The sequence below is a fragment of the Medicago truncatula genome, chromosome 2, assembly GCF_003473485.1.
Source record: "Medicago truncatula cultivar Jemalong A17 chromosome 2, MtrunA17r5.0-ANR, whole genome shotgun sequence".
NCBI classification, from domain to species: Eukaryota; Viridiplantae; Streptophyta; class Magnoliopsida; order Fabales; family Fabaceae; genus Medicago; species Medicago truncatula.
Window position 1 is genome coordinate 37,273,027 of NC_053043.1, and position 20,528 is coordinate 37,293,554.

The 20,528-nt window shown below is 31.9% G+C and overlaps 1 protein-coding gene and 1 long non-coding RNA gene across 2 annotated transcripts; both read right to left on the reverse strand.

Annotated features, from left to right (window-relative positions):
* Nucleotides 1–283: 283 nt before the first annotated feature.
* Nucleotides 284–8,645, reverse strand: LOC25487219 (probable leucine-rich repeat receptor-like serine/threonine-protein kinase At3g14840). The gene is made up of 24 exons (XM_013609088.3): nt 8,270–8,645; nt 7,881–8,067; nt 7,463–7,534; nt 7,285–7,356; nt 7,113–7,184; nt 6,947–7,018; nt 6,790–6,861; nt 6,631–6,702; nt 6,459–6,530; nt 6,292–6,366; nt 6,124–6,195; nt 5,954–6,025; nt 5,319–5,378; nt 4,330–4,392; nt 4,212–4,247; nt 4,065–4,099; nt 3,217–3,596; nt 2,715–2,913; nt 2,494–2,625; nt 2,093–2,211; nt 1,766–1,976; nt 1,411–1,648; nt 1,105–1,255; nt 284–923 (listed from the first exon to the last, which is right to left on the reverse strand). The coding sequence occupies exons 1-24, from the start codon at nt 8,367–8,369 to the stop codon at nt 525–527; spliced, it is 3,033 nt and encodes a 1,010-aa protein (XP_013464542.2). The 5' UTR covers nt 8,370–8,645; the 3' UTR covers nt 284–524.
* A 4,190-nt stretch (nt 8,646–12,835) lies between these two features.
* Nucleotides 12,836–13,726, reverse strand: LOC25487221 (uncharacterized). The gene is made up of 2 exons (XR_003009398.2): nt 13,567–13,726; nt 12,836–13,461 (listed from the first exon to the last, which is right to left on the reverse strand). It is a non-coding gene; the product is annotated as an uncharacterized lncRNA (long non-coding RNA).
* Nucleotides 13,727–20,528: the final 6,802 nt, after the last annotated feature.

Consider the following 20,528-nt stretch of genomic DNA (forward strand, 5'->3'; position numbering starts at 1 on the left):
TAAACTATGTGATGTATTAGGAGTTCGAAATGTAGCAATTGATGGAAAACATTGGGACTAAGCACATGAGGAGAGCCTAATCCAAAAAAACGGTTTATTAGATAGAACCGGTTAACCATATTGAGTAATTGTATCTACTCAATGTGCAACTCCTGACATTGTCACACCCGTTAAAAGTTGACGTCACAACGGAATTCACTCTATCGTAGTAACTCCCTGATAGCTCTTTTCTCTTTCAAGACTTCACTCATCTATTTATGATTGAGTATTCAGTGGAGCTAAATTCTCAACAAAAACACCATTTTCTTTTACAAAGAACAGTGTAATAGAATTCAAAACTGAGTTTAAGATATCATGGTGTTTTTGTTAAACTGAGTTTAAGCTAAATTCTCAACAACACACCATTTTCTTTTACAAAGAACAGTGTAATAGAATTCAAAACTGAGTTTAAGATATCATGGTTTCTTCACATGATAATGGGAGGACTTCAAGCAGCAGATGCAATTATTTTTCAACAAACAATCTTAATTTCTTTTCTCCCAATAAGAAGAATCAAGGCGGACAGGATAAAGGTCCGCAGCTGATGAAGATGAAGCAGTCCATGGCCCATCAGTTAATAAACTTTGAGTTTGTGTTTGTGATTTACTTGTCTTATTTTCTTCAATCTGATAGTAATACTGTCTCATTGCTTCCAACTTTTTCTCATCCATTACTTCACTTGAATCTGAAACAAATTCTGGAACCACGGTATTTCCTTCAAGCATACTTACCACGGACGACATCGATGGCCTAAGGTTTGAAGTGAGGTTGGTGCATAGGAGAGCAACATTGATCATCACCATAGCTTCCTTTTTGTTGAAATCTAAACCTAATCTTCTATCAACTAGTTCCATTAGGTCACCTCTCTCTTTCAACAAATGTGCCTGTCGAAAGAAAAAAAAAAATAGTTTCATTTCAAACAAATCTAAATTCAATTTTTGAAAATTCTTCAAAGAACGAACTTCTTCAAAGAAACAATAAATGTGTGACACAAAACGAAGTGCAAGTAGATAGTACAATGGATAATCAGATTTACATGACTAATTGACAACATTAAAAAGTTACCCAATCAAGAAGATAGAATGCTTCCTCCTTTGACCGATACATGGTGTTGCTCTTTCCACTAACGATTTCCAAAGCAACAATTCCAAAACTATAAACATCTGCTTTATCCGTCAAATAACCATGCATTGCATATTCAGGAGCCATATATCCACTGCATAGTTGGAACATATCATTGTAATAACTTGATATCAGTATAAAACATATTAAAGTTTTATACTATAAAAATATCATTTGAACTGAATTTGGTAACTTTTTGGAGTAATTTTTAATAAACTCGGAGCAGGAAACACTTGTATAGTTACTCACTATGTCCCAGCAATTCTTGTGCTAATGTGAGTATTCTCCTCCTCATCAAGCTTGGCCAAACCAAAATCAGATATCTTTGGGTCGAGATTCGCATCAAGCAACACATTGGTAGCCTTGATGTCCCTGTGAACAACCTTCAGTCTTGATTCTTCATGCAGGTATGCCAAACCTCTAGCGATACCAACACAGATCTTCTTCCTTGTTGACCAATCTAATTTTATTTGGTGTTCCTCTGGACCTTTATTAGTGGATGTAATAAGAATCAAACAATTATACTACTAGTTATGTCCTAAGTTAGAAAATGTGAAATAACGCATGAATAGCAACCCAAAGTAGGCCATAAAGGAAAAATTACCAAATAAAGCACGAGCAAGACTATTGTTTTCCAAGTATTCGTATACCAGCAACAACTGATCTCCCTCCACACAACAACCGTGGAGTCTAACAAGATAAGGGTGTTGCAAAGCAGAAATCATGCCTATCTCGTTTAAAAACTCACGATTCCCTTGCTTTGATTTAGAAGAAAGTTGCTTCACTGCTATCAATGTCCCATTTGGTAAACTTCCCTGAATTTTAAGGAAAGGTAAGTTGTTAGAAGTTGAGAAAGAATTTGCTGAAAAATATATGTAAATTATAATAAAAGCATGACACTCAAGAGGATGTTTTATATTATGCAAAATACCTTGTACACAGGACCGAATCCTCCTTCCCCAATCTTATTGGAAATATCAAAGTTATTTGTCGCTGCTTTGATTTGTCGTAAGGTAAATATACCCGTCTGTACATCTAAACTATTTAGTTCTGCCAGTTGAAGTAAAAGAAAGATTAAAGATCTCTTATACTAATAAAATTACATATGGACACTCTGCATCAAGAATCTATTTCTTGTAAGCTTTCAACTTTTCTTTTATCAAGATAAAACTAGCCTCACATTACATATCATGATATTATAACAAAAGTGCATGCTCGAGAACTTACTCAGTTACACAACATGCACAAGTTTATTTTTTATCACTTGAATAATTCATGTGTGAGCAAAAATTTCAATGAATAACGCTAACAGTTTTTCTTTATTGTAATCACCTCTTGCTAATGAGTTTTTCTTTCCGAAACATCCTTTCCACCAAAGTATAACAAATACTAGAATTATAGCAATTGTGGCTGCAACCACAATTCCAGCCACAGCTCCTGCAGATATGGTTCCAGGTGGATGGTCTGTTTGATTATAATACAAGAGTTTTAAATGTTAGAACATTACATGGAGATCATATTATAAGATTAAGAATGTACAAAGCATAACCCACCAGATTCCACTGATATAGCGGATATAAGAGGACCATATACTGATCTATTTGGGAGAGACTGTGTCCCTTTTCCAGCCCAATACAGGCGGATCTCCAAGGTATTACTAGTAACAATGACATCTTTGAATAGCTTTACGACTTTCTTACCAACTCCTCCTGCTTCATTTGCAATATTGAAGTCCTTTTGCACCAGATTTCCCTGCAACATTTCAATCACAACCTTAATGCTTCATGATGATTACAACGTGCAAGTATTTCTAATTGTCGGTTTGTTTTAGAAATATTGTAGAATTTGATTTATAAATAATACCAAAAAAGTTACTGCTAATGATAAAAAAAATGCAATTGTTAGTGAGATATTTTCCGTATTTTAATTGGAAAAAAAAAAAAAATCTCTGTAGTTTCCGTATTTTAGTTGCTAGTGATCACTTAACCAATAGCCTTAATTTCTTTATTACGAAATACCGAGTGACAACTGAAATAAAGTTGTTAAAGCATGTACCTGAAGGTAGATATCAAATAGACGTCTTCCAAGACTACCATAAGTTTGATCTTCGGTGAACATTATTTCAGCAAAATGTAGATTTACAGTGTAGCTTCCATTTGCCAGGCAAAACCCGTAATAAGTCAACGAAATAGGAGAAACACGTGCATCCATGTACAATTCAGTGTCCGCCATAGTAAGTGTATTTAAATTTGGTGGGGAATAAGTTTCTCCAAGTTGATCACCATCAATGAATATACCAGTTGTACTAAATGCCCAATTTCCTGTTGGACTGACATGGAATTTAGCTGCTCCAGATGAATCTGAATCATCATCATAACTTTTTTTGTTGACTATTGCTTGCTTTCCACCACAATTTATAAAAAGGGAGTACAAGGCTGGGTTGAGAAGAACATGTGAGCAACTTTAAAAATATTAAGGAAACTAAGAAAATCAAATAAAGAAAGAAAAATATATTCATTGAAATTTTATTTTTCTATACAAAATCTCTCTCTTTCTAACTATCATGCTTGAACTATTGTAAAGTAAATTTTGGGAACCTAGAAAATAGAAGTAAACTCTTTGAGTTCCATCTATGACTCTAGTTTGAAACATTTCCTCAGAAACAAGATTAGTTTGATAATTAAAAAATTAATGAGTGATCTATCATATATGGACACACCAATGGAATAAATTGTTTAGCCTAGATCATTTGATACAGTACCAATGTAGAAAGATAAGATGCAACTCCTATTAGAACATGCTTACCCTCTACTCTTGTAGTTCTAAATTATTTTTATTTAAAATTTGAAAAAACATAGTGAGATCTTAGCCCTCTATAGGAAAGGCAGCATGAAGAAACTCACGTTTGGGGCAACCGCTCAAACATGAAACTGTTCCTCTGAAAGGAATGGAATAAGTTAGCATGATTCGTATAATAAGATATAAACTTAATAAAAGGGAAATGGAAAGGGTATACATATATGTTTTAGTATTTATAAGACCAAACTTACATGTCATTGTGTGCCAATGAAGGAGAAAACAAGTTCCTGTGACGTTTAAGAAAAAGTGTTGTCTCAGAAAGGTTTTAAAGTTTGCAAAAATAATGCACAAAAATGCAAGGATTCTTACAGTTTATCACTTTGACATATCTGACTCCCTTGGCTGTTGCTTAAGTTATTGTATGAAATATCTCTATATACAAGTCATAAAATTTGATTCAGATTATGATAATAATATAACAATCGGATACTTAATGAAAGATTTGGTGACTACAAAGAAACCCAAGAATATTAAGTAAACAATTGCAAAATCTTACTAAGAGTGCATAAAAGATTCAAAATGATTTCCATACAAATAAGTCGGTAAGAAATAAGTTCTTCATCATGGCACAGAACATTAAGAAAGACTGTGAAAAACTGTAAGTTAAACTATTAAGAAAGATCTAGAGATTAATGAGTTGAATAGAAATATGATTTATGACAGAACATTATGGCACAGTTTGGTACATGTAGTCGACCCAACTTAGTGGATAAGACTTACAAATGTTTTTGATCCATGCAATTGACCCAACGTAATGAGTAAATAAGGCTTTGTTGTCGCTAATAATTGAGTAAAGCAAAGACATGAAACAAAAGTTATGCACAATCAGCCTAAACATTGATTCGGAAAAAAATAACCCTGCTGCTTATTGATTATGAGAGCGGAGAGATTAAGGGTGTTATGAACGTATATACCCTGCAGCCTAATGATTATGGACCTAACTCTAGAATTCATCAGGAGAACAATAGCAAATGATTAAACTGCAGTACTTATGAAAAAGCTATAATGATTTAGATATTATTTGCATATTATTTTTTAGAAACTTTAATTTGGCAATGAATACTTAATCATGGCAGTATAGTTGGTACTTGGTGGTCATACACTTAAAAGCAAACAGAAACAAAAACTATACAGCTAAGCAGGGGAAAGGCAAGGAAGCGAGCAGAAAGAAAAGGCAAAGTTAACTTAGAAAGGTAAAAGAAATAACGGATGATACGTTTATAGTATTACCACATGATAACTGAAGTACTTTGTTCGATCAAAGTAATCATACAAGTAGTATTAGAACAATAACTTACACGTCGATGTTCTTTTTCCAAGCAGGCACCGATCCAGTGAGAAGGTTTCCAGTTAAAAATCTATCATAAAAGTATATCAAGATATTAATATGCAAAGCTTAATATTTATTGAGGTGAAAATTAATGGAAATAAGCTAATCACACCCATTTTTCTCTTCCTCTCTGTCAAGGATTGGATTGATTTTGGTAACTGACTCGAGGGACTCTTGTATACAGAAAAGTCTTTTAATTCTTAGACGCCAATTAAGACAATGAAATGACAGAAAATCCAAAACTTATCACTTTGACACTTCATATATTGTCACCTTCTTTCTCTTAGATTTTTTCCTTAATAGATGGAAAGGGCATGTGATCCTTTAGAAACGAAATATGTTGTGTAGTCGATATACAAAAATATTATAAGCTGAAATTTCCTAACACTTAAAAGTATTGCAATCATATAATTAATTAAATTTCAGCTTGGTCTGGATTACTTGAGCTTCAATAGGTTGAGTTTAATCCTCAAGTATTATTCTGATATCCTACTTCAGACTGAAAGTTGAAACCAGAGTTGTTGGTGTGAAGTAGCCAACAGATACATGATTAAACATATACGCCAAAAGAATTGAACTAAGATACTAAGATGAATTTTGTACATGAATTTAGCACCGCTCACTTCAGCATAGGTACTCGGAATCGTTCCACTTAAGTTGTTAAAGCTGAGGTCTCTGAAACATGTATCATATTGAGAATGAGTTGTCATAGATACATATTCCTGAAACATGCTAGGCTGGAGAGCTATATAATGTAACAAGTAAGGAATTACAAGTGTTTTAATGTTGTTATATTCGCAAGATAATCATTCAGTTTCCCGTTGATGTTGCAGTTCCTCAGAATCCTGTGAAACATTAAGATAGACAACGATATATTATCAGTGCCTCTATTGCTGCTTTTTTCGTTTCTATTTCTGAAAGAAGCAGAGGATTCAACTCACAAATTTTTTAACGAAGGCATATTATCAAGTTGCGGCAAAGGGGCATATTCTAATCCATTCAAATCACTAATTCTCCTGAATATCACATTTATATCAAAGATAAGTAAACATAACCATTGACGAAATTTCAATCCTTACTTTATCAGTATATAAAATACTGCACATACAAGTCAGTTAAGTTACTCAAAAGTGAAATTTCGGAAGGAATTGGCCCGCTTAATCCACTCCCTTGAATGATTCTGTCAAAAGTAAAGATTGATAATTTTTTAAAAGTAAAGCAATACAAGAAAAAACAATTAAGTTCGAGGAAAAATTAAAATAAAAAAGCAGAGTGCATACAATGTATTGATATTTGTCCAATTCTGAATAAAATCAGGTATCTTTCCAGAGAGCTGGTTGTCCGAAATTTGGCTGCATTCAGAGAGGATGTGAAAATTTATCATAAAAAATATTTTTTAACTTATTCATCAGTTGACATCATAAAAATTTGAAGCTTACAAATCTTGCAATGTGGTGAGCTTTGCCAATGTCGCAGGTAGTTCTCCGGTAAAATTGTTAGAGGAAAGTTTCCTATATATAATTGAAAACATAACAGTAAATTATGGTTCTATTCCATATGGAAACATCAATTAAGGGTGGAAAAAAAACTACTTACAGTGTTCGTATCTGGCTTAGATTCCCAAGCTCATGAGGAATATTTTCCGACATTTGATTGGCCGTTAAATCCCTATTCATTTCAAGTTAAAATTAAGTTCTGCATAAACTCTTTGAAATGAACACGAATGGATATTTTTTTGCTAATTGGATAATGAGCAACTTACAATTGTATCAGAGTAGATATATTTGCGATCTCCACTGGTATTGAACCCGTTAATCGGTTGCTGGGGAGACTACTGTGATAATTAAGAAACATGTCATTAGCTTATTGTTCATGTAATTAATACAAGTGCACAAAAAACTGAATGCAAAGTCTTATAAAGAGACAAATCATACATGTTACGAATATTCATCATGGAGCCCCATTCTTTAGGAATCGTACCGTTCAAGAAATTGCGAGAGAGGTCGCTGTAATATAGAGAGGGAGATAAAGAGTTTGTCACACACAGAATAATAAATAGATACATGTTTTTTTGTTAATTTAGATTTGAGGAAAAGTTTGAGAATTACATACATAAATTGAAGGTATTGCAACCTGGTCAGTTCTGGTGGGAGAGTGCCGGGAAGATTTTGCCCTTTCAAAGTTCTGTATGTACATTTTGCCATAAAAAAGTTAAACATAAACAATAAGCAAAATAAAATAATTAAGCCTGATACATTTCTTAACAATAGATTAAGAGAAAAATTGCAACAAGCTCTTCTACTATTTGCCAAACATAACTTTAGTAAAATTACATGTCTGAGCACATTGATTTTATTTTCAAATCTTATTCACTATAATGCATAGCAATTTTATAGATGTATACAATGCAATTCCTACCTATATATCAATGTAAATACTTCAGTACTACCATAAATGAAGAAAAAAAAATCAAACCAATTGATTAGAAGTACCGATAGCAAACGGTCAATTCCATGGAAAATAGACTTACATTGAAACAACATGGCAGAAGTTGTCACCAGCAACACTGCAGTTGCAGGTGACATTGTTCACTACGAGTTGCAATCTGTGACCTGGAGGCGTAGGTGTAGCCCAGTTAGGTTTGTTGCTGCATGGATCAGTGTCGAAGTTCCAATCTTTCTTACCAAGTGATTTAGCTATAACTTCAAGAACTTTCTCTAAATATACAATTGAGAGCTATCAGCTAAGTACTGAAAAATTTCTATTTTACAAACATGTCATCAAACATATATACAGAATTTCTATATCAGCAAAAGAAAATACATGATATTTAACCTAACAGGAATCCTTACATAAAAGCCAAAAAACCAAAAGAAAGATCAGATCAAAGATAAGCTACGGTAGAAATAGATATCATACTTTCGTCGGGGTGAATAGTATTAGCTCCAATAATAGCTGTAAGAGATATGAACCAAATTATAATGAGTGAAAGGAAGAGAAATTGAGATGAAGTGTTCATCTTATCTTAAAATGATTAACAAGGAAAAGAGAAGTGCAGGTATATATGTCTATAATTTATAGGTAGAGAGTCTGAACATATATACAGCCTATTTGGAATTTAAGATGCAAGGAAAGTCCTTAATGCATGTAAATGCAATTATGAGAGTAAATCATCATTTTAGTCAATGAAATTGTAGGATTGTGTAAATTTATTACTTAAAATATTAACATGATTTGAATGAGAATTTCATTGGTAAAATTTCACAGCAGAAACTAAAATATGACAGCACCAATAACTTTGTAAAGTAAATTGATGAATCATCATCCACGAAAAAAAACATATTAAAGTCATGTATTTGACCCAATGATGTTTAACTAACATTGATGATTGACACAATGATGAGACATATCTTTAAAGATAGAGGAGAAGACTCAGTGAAAGCATGTATAATACTAGTCAACATTCAGACAATTCTGCATGTTCTATAGATGCATGCATGTCCCATTCATGAATTATTATCACAAACAAACAAACGTCATAATATTCAATTATTTGTCAAAAACAGTAAATGTGTCTGAATTGATGCATGGCCACTTGCAATAGGTTTTTTTTTATTCTTAAATAGATCGTGTTTGTACAAATCACTTATTTTATAATTGTTTAATGTTATTATTTAACAAGTACGCAATCTCTCAAGTTTCAAGATGATAACAAATTAAGCTATAGGTTTGTAAAAAAAAAAACACTATAATTTAGTTGGTAAGACACTTCACCTACACTCAAAAGGATTGTAGGTTCGAGTCATGAGGGGTAGATAGAAGTGGATAAGACTATTGGTCCCCTTTTAAAAGAAAAGTACACAATCTCTCCAATCTAGCATCGTATAAATATTTACTAAATCAGTCTCACAAATAATTATGTATTATTATATTTCTGCAAAACTCATTTATTATAACCTATTAATTTGAAGATCAAATGTATTATTACATGTGGATTCAACAAATGTATAGTAGAAATTCTCTTGTTATAATATGTAGTGTGTTTGATCTGCTGAAAGGTAAATAATAGATAGAACAACACAGTATAAGGGCCACATAACCGCCTATAGATAAAGATATTTACAATAAAGTTTAAATTATTTTTTTTGAAGAAAATAAAGTTTAAATTATTGTTTACGTACAAATCTGCATGTGCTATATATGTATGCCCCAAAATCTGCATGTGCTATATATGTATGCCCCTAGTCAGGAATTATAACAAACAAACAAACGACAACACAGTAAATTTTTCACCGACATAGCAGTAAGAGTGAGTATCAAACTCAAAATAGTTACTTACTTTGAATCTATAAGAAACCCAAACTCCGTTGCGAAGACTCCGCCACCACCACCGAACTCGGTCGCTCACCACCGTGTAAGTATTTTCCGTATTATATATTAATCATGGAATCATATGAAGGAAGAAGATCACTAAAATAACTGTTGGGTAGAGATACCACACTCTTACCCAAAACCTTAAGGTGATAGGTTTATGGGTCATCTTACTTATAAGGTGTTGAACCTTTACTCTTTTATCCGATGATGTGAGACATATAACTCGCACTTACACACAACAACAATAACAAATATATGACCACTCAAGAGAGATTTATATAAAATGAATATAGATTCATAAAAGACTAATGAATACGTGTTCCTATAGAACCTCACCTAACTCTATTTCTTCCATCATTAGCTTTGAATATATATTCACCATTTCCCTCTTCTTCTTTTTTTAGTATTTACTCCTTCTACATATTTTCACACTTAATAATTAATAATCATAAATATAAATAAATTTTTATTTAATATCAATTTAGAAATGGTATTGACAAAGCCATTATAAATTTATACGCATAAATGGAGGTGTCATTGTTCAATTTTAGTCATGTCTGATATAAATTTTTTGATATTTTTATCAGTCGAGGTAAAATTATATACTTTATTAATCTATTTCTAACTATAATGGTAATAGTCCAAAAAAAAAAAAAACTATAATGCTAATGTTCTCTTAAAATTAAGTTATTTTTTATTTTTTTATGTAAGGCATTTCTGAAATGGTTGATAACATGAAATTAATTTGAATTTGGTCTTTAAATCAGATACAATTTTTTTTTTTTTGAGAGAGGTCGGATACAAATTTCTAAAAATAAAAAATTATGAATGTATTTCTACCAATTTGAGAGATTAGTCTCTACTCACACGCGTGGAAGAATCTCAAATCACAAAAAAGAAAAAACATGAAATTTGGATAAACTAACTGATATTGCTTGTACTTGTACATGACTAAAAACAAATTTATCCATTTTCTTACTTATAATTGAGTTATGAAGCACTTCCCTCTTATCACTATTATAATATGCAAATATTTTTTCGTGTTGATCGTGTTTTACCCTGTGTAATATAAGTCATTTTCGGTTTTCCACCCTATAAATTTTTTCTGTAGTTTTTGTTGTTGTAATTTTAGGATTTTTTTGATTTTGGACCTTCATGACAAATTTTGCCCCCTTTAATTTGAAAAAATTTCTATTTACCCTCTATAGCAAATTTCGGTTTACCCCTTGGTAATTTGAGAAAATTTCGGTTTACCCCCTGTAATTTGAGTAAATTTCAGTTTACCCTAGTAATTTGAGCAATTTTTGGTTTACCCTCCTATCATATCATCGATTCTGTACAGTCAAATTTATGAAGGACCAAAACCGTAAATCTTTAAATTACAAGGACGAAAACTAAAAAAATATTACAGGGTGGAATATCAGAAATGACCTATATTACAAGAGGTAAACACTATTAACCCTATTTTTTTTTTATTTCCAAATTTATCAAATAATTGATTTATCTTGTTATAATATACATCAACTATGCATTTAACTGGTACAATGTTATACTCCCCATACGAGAATACTTCAAATAAGGTGGAAGTTGCTTGACCAGAAGCTTATGTGGTTCTTCTGTAGATTGCAAATGACCTTTGAGGTTGTCACTTGAAGATGGTTGGTCTGATTCCTTCAACAAGATCTTGCACTTTATCCATGTTATCAAAATGCTCAAACTCCAAATTTTGTTGCTGATTGAAAGTGCTTGGGAACTAGGCAAAATCTCATAGTTTTGATCATGGATACTTCTTCTAAACCTTCATTTGAAAATCTCATAGCTTTAGGAATTTTGAAGGTTACTTGCTCATCATTTACTCTCATTGTCAGTTCATCTTTGTACACATCAATCACTGTCCTTTCTGTGGCAAGGAAAGGTATTCCTAAATGATAAAGTCTGCTAGAAATACAAACTTATGAACTTGAACCATGACATCAATTCTTCATTCAAGCATGTACTAAAGATCTATCATCAAGTTGCAAATTTACCGCAGTGGCCATAATTGCTTGAAGATTGACATAGGCATGAGCTTTATGCTAGGCCCCAAGTCGCATAAAGCTTTTCCGCAATAAACTTGACCTACAAAACAAGGAACGATGGACCTTCATGGATCTTCCATATTTGCAGGAATCTTAAGTTGTAACAACATACTACTTTCACTTGTCATGGCCACTGTTTTAAAATCTTCAAATCTCTTCCACATGGTTATGATATCTTTAAGAAACTTTGCATAATTAGGCATTTGCTTGTAAAGCTTCAATCAGAGGAATATTGATATATATATATATATATATATATATATATACTTCAAAACTTCAAGAATCTTGTTATACTCTTTCTCATTGGTGATAGAACATCATATGATATTTTTTTGGCTATATATTTTTAGTGTTTTTCTTTGCATTAGAAGGCAAACAAGATGTCATTTAGAGGAGTTGTCAATGGTTTAACAAACATTTTGTATTATTTTCTTTCTGGACGTTGTAATTCAGTTTTATCCAAACCATGCAACTTCACAGGTGTTTTAAGTCTTTTTAGTGAGAATTCATCTAAATTGGCAAAACAAGACACCACATGAAGATCGAGGATATGAAGATTGAAGATTAATGGTTCTTAGTAGGTCTTTGAAGACAATATAAGTTGAAGAAAATTCATTTCGAGATCGAAGAATGCTCGAAAAAGAGACGAAACTGCAAAATTCGCACATGAGCTACTGACCCATGCATCCATGCGCCTCATCCCATGTCCCTGTGTTTCATGCACTGCGAACAGAAACTGATGTTTGCTTGTTTTCCAGGCTAGATCGATAGAAAAAATCAAGTTTTCTTTTCTTATCCCCTAAGTAATGATGCACTATAAATAGAGACACTTGTACACTCTTTTATTCATTTAGAAATCTAACGGTACAAGGCAATAGTCAAGTATCAAAACTTCAAGGTCCATGAAATTAGAAAAAGAAAATAAATATAAAGTATATTATGTGGTGTCACCAAAGTAATTAATTGACAACTTATGGATTCTAGCGTGAGGTTTTTTTTATTGTGTGTTTTTACTAAAAATAAACAATATTCATTCAAGACATCAATATAATACAAATTCGATAAAAAAAATGATGAATCTGTAAACAAATTTACAACATCCATGTTAATAACATTAAACGACAAAGTACAATAGTCTACAAACATGACTATATTCAAGTCTCCAGAATACTCATGTCTTCATATATGCAAAGTTCACGACGCCAAAGTCGTTGATTGAATTTGCACTCGATTGAAGCTGATCTGACAATCTGAACCGGAAAAACACCAAAACAAGACGAAAAATGACAAACAACAACGCACAAAGACGACAAACAAAACAATCTCGCACTAAGACGGCGAAATCACGAAAAAGAAAACTAAATAGTGTGAAAATCTCTTAATTTAAATAAAAGGGAAGGAGAAAAACGATTTAGACGAATAATTTATTGTCAAAGATTGACCCTAAATCACCCCTCTTTGATGGATGAAGAAGAAAAAACTAAAGTTTATGGGACGGCTCACAAAAGAGAGATAGTTGTAGTTTCTAATTCCTGGGGAATATAAAATCCACTATCTCATTTGACCAACAGTCACAAACTGATTCAACACACTCCATAACACAAGAATAAGTATACTCATACTTTTGACAATCTTCGTGAGTATTACATGGACCAAAATCTGCAATGAAAAAAGAGAATAAACAAATGTTGCTAAAATGAGAAAAAGGATTGCACATAAAAACTGAAGTAAACAAGAAATTTTAAAGGTTAAATAATGGCTTACTCAGGCTCTCTACAACAAGAAATATGGAAAGACAGAGGAACACAACGAAAATAAATTTCAGAATTGTATTCATGTTTTCCAACTTTTTTTTTTTCTTCTGTAATAGGTAGGACAAGATTTGATCATTTTATAAGGTATAAAGCTAGCTATCTCCTACAATGACTAAAAAAGATAATCGCACTTATAACTTGTGAAAACACTCTTCCTAAAGTAAAAATTATTATTAAATGTCTTTTAAGTAAATCAAAGGAACTCAAAATTTTAACAAACTTTGAATAATTTTTAACCTTTCATAATAGGAATGGGAAAAATGTACTTGATCCATGAAAAGTTATAAGTAAGAGTAATGCATGAATAGGTGAAAACGTATTTATGCATAATTTCAAAGTATAGTGATCGCTATTATTTCCATAAATTAGTCTAATAAAAATGAACGTGTATCTTGCTTTTTAATTCCATAATTTATGTAAGACCCCAAAATTTACAATCAACTTATATTTATTTCATAGTTTATATTTTATAGGCCAAATATCACTTTTTGGTCTTTTTAGTTTGACAGAATTTCCAAGTTAATCCTTTAAGTTTCGAAAGTTTCAATTAGGTCCTTTTAGTTTGACAGAATTCTCAAGTTAGTCCTTTAAGTTTCAAAAGTTTCAAATAGGTTCTTTTTCTTTGACAGAATTCCCAAGTTAGTACTTTAAGTTTCAAACTAAAAGGACCTATTTGAAACTTTTGAAAGGGTGACGGTGAAATAGTTTATCAACTAAAAGGACCTATTTGAAACTTTTGAAACTTAAATAACTAACTTGGAAATTCTGTCAAACTAAAAGGACTTAATTGAAACTTTCGAAACTTAAAGTACTATAACTTGGAAATTCTGTCAAACTAAAAGGATCAAAAGTGATATTTGACCTATTTTATATCACTGGAGTTTAAGAGACTCCTTTTCAAAGTCTATGCGTCCCCACTATTCTTCTTTTTATCTACAAAGAGAGGTGATTTTGTAGTGTTCGGGGCCAATTTCAATGAAATCACCCTTCCAATCAGTTTTTCTTTGTTTTTGTTAAATAAGTGATATTCACATATTTTTCAGTTATTTTTTTTATTTCACTATCTTTATTTTGATTTTTCGAATTTGTGCGGCGTGGTTTTTATTTTCCATCTTAGTGCAATGTTTGTTTGATTCAGACTGAAAGATTAATTTTGATTAAGTGTAGATTCGAAGACATAAGTATTCTCGAGACTTGTAGATAGTCATATTTGTACGCATATGTATTATATAACTTTATGCTATTAACATGGATGATGTTAGTTTGTTTGAAGTTTCATCTTTTTTATTATTATCGACTTTGAACTTGTATTGTGTCAATGTACTTTATCATTTCGAATGAACGAATATCGTTTATTAAAATAAAAAAAGAAGAGTAAATACGATCATTTTGTGTAATTAAGGAAAAGTGTTAGCAAATACACTATCTTAAAATTTGTTTGATAAATTTTGTCACTGTATCTATCATTTCCCCGAAGAAAATGATGGAGAAATAAATTTTTTACAATATGGGATTTAATGACCAATGCTATAGTTTATCCAATCAACAATGATCTCTTTTTGTCATGAGTTTCAAAGTATTTTAATTCAACCTTACTTTTCCTAAGCAACACTTTTAAGTATGCATTATAGAATTATAATCATTGAATCTTTGATATTGAACGATGGAGTAGTGAAGTTTCACAATCGCAAATAGGGTTTGGATAATCATACGACCATAATACATATAATAATGAACAAAACATTTTTAAGCATAAAAAAAGTCTAGACTTTCTTAGGATGATCTAGGGTAATCAATCTTAATAGATTTGATCGCTACCAACAAAAAAAAAATCTTAATAGATTTGTTAACAATTCCTCCATGAAAATATTATATTATTTTGGTTCAAAATACACTTTTAAATAATTAATCTTTAATAAGAGAGATATAAGTTAAACTAGTTTACCTCGCTTTTACAAAACACACCAATAAACTTTTAAAAAATTCTCCTTAAAATAAGAATCATTACAAATATCTCTTAAGTAAATCATAGGAATTCATAATTTACAACCAACTTTAATTAACTTTTGTTTTTAACCTTTCACGATAGAAAAGGAAAAAAAATTCTTGAACCATGGAAAAGCTATATGTTGGAATAATGCATGAAGAGGCGAAAACTTATTTATCCACCAGTTCAAAGTATTTATTATTATTTTTTTGAAATAATTTCAAAGTATTGTCTGGTCATTTTTAGTGTATCTTAATTTTTGTTTTTTTTAAGAAATTAAAATGGGATATATTAACAACGGCGGTAAGAACACATTAGTACAAGGTGTACCAAGGATCCATCCTGAAAATCAAATAGTCATACAAAGAATTTACAAGAATAAGGTCAGTTGATACCCAAACAAAGTAAAGGGTCCGACCACCATCTTTGAGAATCATACACAAAAGTGGTATTATGAGCTTTTAGCCACTAAAACGAATGGAATTTATCTAAAAGTTGAATGTGTTTCAATGTTATTAAATAATCTGTTGTTGCGTTCGGTCCAAACCAGCCAAACGCAAAGCAGTCAAACCAATTGGAGAAATACTAAAAATTATAATCAACTTTTTTTTTTGAAGGAAAAAATTATAATCAACTTGTATTGATTTATAAATATTTCATGATCTACAGAGCTTTCAAAGCGGACTACTTGGGGACCCGTGGGAGCCATGGCATCCCCCAAGTTTACTATAATATGTATAGTATTATGCATATAATTGTAGCGAATTCTCAATTGTCGCAGCGGAAAGGGGTGCTTCTATGTTTTAAAGGTCGTGGTTCGACCCTTTCATCATTTTTAATATTTTCTTATGTATTATTAATATTTTGTCCAAAAAACGTTTCCAAGGGGACTCGAACTTACATCATCGCTACTAAAAAATCAAAAATTAGTGAGGGAAATTTAGCGAGGGAAAACATGAAATCCCTCTCTAATTCCGTCACTAAATTTTGCGACCAAGGAATTTGTGAGGAATTTTATGTTTTCCGTAAAAAATTTCCCTCCCTAATTTTACTTTTCCTAGTAGTGCATCGACGCTTGTTTTAAGTAAATCAAACCACCAGAACACTTAAAATTGTTTACTACTACCTGAAACATTTTAATATATATATTCCATAAACGTTTGGCACCCACAAGAAATTAAGTCAAGATCTGCCAGTGAAACTACCCATCCCTTATTGGGTGGACCTATGTCGGGCTCAGGCTTTGTGGGTTAGGCCAAAAGGTCCGAATGATAAACATTCTTATAAATAGACTATTATTTTTTTTTATCGTACTCATTTCTCGCATCCTCTATTTGTTTCGTGGAGATGAAGATGGGTGGTGGCTTTGTGATTTGGTCTGAAAATCTTGAAGCTGGTTTTTTGGATTGAAGACCTGGGGTTCTTTAGTTTTGGGGTTGTTCTATTGGATGCATATCTCGACTCAACATGATTGGTTTTATCTTGATGTTGTTCGAAAGGGCTAGGTGCGTAGATGCTCCGTGTTGATAGTAGTAGTCGTTCATCGTACCTAAAGGATTTTTTCCTCCATGGTTGCTTCTTCCGTCGTTGGTGGGATGTGATAGATTTCTACTGTTTGTTTATCCCTCGATCTGGACTTCAGCTGAAGTTTCAAGACCGCTGCGAATATGTGGATTAGGTTCGTAATTGGTTGCTTTGGCTCAAAAGGGCGTTTATGGCTTGCTGATACTTTGAAGGGAGATGTTGGAACGGAGGTCGTTTCTGTGTTGGCAGACGATCCATACACCTATTCAAATGATTAGAAAATTCACACTGCGTTTACTTGCAATTGTTTTCGCATCCTCTACGTTGGTTCGTTGGATTGTCTGTGGTAGTGGTTGTTTAGGGTTGTTCTCTTTTATTGCCACTTTTGTACTTAATATATTGTTGGGTTTTGCTTTAGTGGTTTACTGGGTCAAGTCCTTGCTCCTCAATCTTGTACTTGCTTCTCTTTTTAATTTAATTTTTACTTTGATTATAAAAATGAAAAATATATTTCTACTATTTTTTTATATTTATCAATGAATTTTTTTTTTATGTATCAATCACAAATTTATCCTTTTTTTTTTCTTCTAGATTTACCTACGACAAATATATCTCCCATATTTTTTTGATGTATTAATGACTAATATTTTAACAGGGATTTTTTTTTTTATCATTGAAAAATATTTGATTTCATAATATTTGACGATGTTGTATTTTAATTTGACGATGGTGTGGACAAAATCATTAACATACCTCTGATGTCCAAAATATTTTTAGATGGTGATATGTTTGGTACCACATGCTTATAGCTAGAGTCGAGTTAGGGACATTACATATAGAATTGCAAGTATATTTGAAGATGTGAAATTTGACGATGTGTTATTTAAACATGTGATATTCAATGATCTGCTTCTATTTTAGTCATGTGTGAAATGATGTGTATTTTGCTAATGTCAACTTGATGTTCTTAATTGCTATTAATGATGTTTGCATATTATTATAAGATGTTGATTGATGCTTATTAACTTTTATGACATGAATATATATATGTATATGCATAATGTGAATATTGTCTGTTTGTGACGAATATTTGTTAAATATAAATAATGTATTTTTTACTTCGAAGCTTTACATGCGTTCATATTATCCTTGATATTTCTCACCCTCTTAATTGTGGTTGCCACCTATGCTTGTTGAGGGTAGACTTACAGGTTGAGGACGCTTAGTTGCTGTGAGTTTTCTGAGGATGGCTTTTGAACCTTCTCCTTTTGTTTATCGCTTTGGGGAGTCTTTATTGAGTCGAAACTATGATCAATGCCACTAGGGATTGGGGTTTATTTTCATTTAGTGTATTTTGTTTTGGAACTCATTATTTGAACTCAGTTTATGTTATTAAGAAAATATGACGATGTTTGAACTTATTTTCCGCGGCAATATTTTTAATTAATTTAAAGTAATTTTTGAACGACAATATGTGTGGCACCCTCGTATGTTTAATTTTTAAATTGTATTTTTATATACAAAATACTTGTCGAGAATAGGGTGTTACAATAAACAAATCAAATCCATAACCGGTGTGATCCATTCAACTATTTAACAAATTTTTGTATATAGAAAAGAAAAATATTTAATAAAAACAGTACATTAATGCTCATAATTTTCATTTAATATCTATTAACATTCTACAATGTTAACAATCTAATTATATTTTATATAATATCACACGGGTCTTTACTAAATAGGAAAAGAAAATAAATATAAAATATATTTATGTACCATAGTAATTAATTGACAACTTATGGATTCTAGTGGAAGAGATTTTTTAAACTCAAAATAAACGATATTCATTTAAACTGATAAAGGACATCAATACAATACAAATTCGTGAAAAACAAAAATGAAGAATTTGCGAACAAACTAACAACATATTTGTTAATAGCATTAAACGACAATATACAATAGCCTACAAACATGAAATCTCCATAATATCAATGTCTTCGGATCTACAAAATTCACGACGTCAGAGTCATTGATTGGATATGCACTCGATTGAAGCTGATCAGACAATCTAGAGCGAATAACATCATAACAAGACGATATAGACAAACAACATCGCACAAAGAAGACGAACAAAACAATGTCGCACTAAGACGACGAAATCACGAAAAAGAAAACAAAATAGTTTGAAAATCGCTTTATTTAAATAAAAGGGAATGAGAAAAACGATTTAGAAGAATGTTTTGTTGTCATAGATTGACCCTAACCACTCCTCTTTGGTGAATGAAGTAGAGAAAACTAAAGTTTATGGGACGGCTCACAAAAGAGAGATATATAGTTGTAGTTTCTAATTCCTGGGGTGTATAATATAACAGTCACAACCTGATTCATAACAGGCCATAACACAATTATAACATGGACCAAAATCTGCAATCAAAAAGAGAATAAACAAATGTTGCTAAAATGAGAAAAAGGATTGCACATAAAAACTGAAGTAAACAAGAAACTTTGAAGGTTATGTTAGGAAACATGGCATCCATGGAAGGAAGGAGAGAAAACTAAGAAACTCTTTCTATTGATGGAAATTGAATATTACAAAATGAGAAAAGTACCCTCTAATGGGGTGGTTACAAGTTATTTATATTACTCTCTACTAGGACTAATATGCTACTATCTATATATCTAATAGTCCCCCTCAAGTTGGAAGGTGTTCAAAACACTTCCAACTTGAAATGAGAAAATACAAGGAAAGATGCTAGAAATACATTGGCCAAGAACATAGCTACAATCAAATGCTTATCCAACAAGAGGAAACCACAACTCAAGGTGTAACCACTTGGAGGAAGAAGCAACAGACCAACGCTTAACCACCATCTGGTAGAAGCCAATCATCAACAAAGCCTTAAAAGGCACAACGCTTAACCATCAAGAGTTCTCAATAACTCAAGACAGAAGCACAAAAAGAAGAAGAAAACGACGCTTAACCATCCTTGGACAGAAGCACAACGACGCTTAACCATTTATGACAGAAGCTTATCAACATAGCTTAACCATCATGAACAGAAGCACAAGACAAGAAGAGTAAGGATATCCAAAATCAATGATGATATCCAAAAGAAAAAGAAGTGCAAGGAAGGGCCAAAGTTTACAATGGAAGGAGGTCATATGTTGAACAAACTGCACACCAAAGGTACCATGAAGCAACAAGACCAAGGTTCCAAAGTTAAAAAAGAGATGCCCTCCAATGCCGAGCCGAGACAAGAAAAACCAAATGCAAGCCAATCGAGATGCATAGCCATGTGATGTGTCTTCAAACCATAGAAAACAAATCCACGTTGATGCATTCAAACCATAGGCCAACAAATCAATACTTCCAACAATGAAGCATAAGAAAATACCAACAT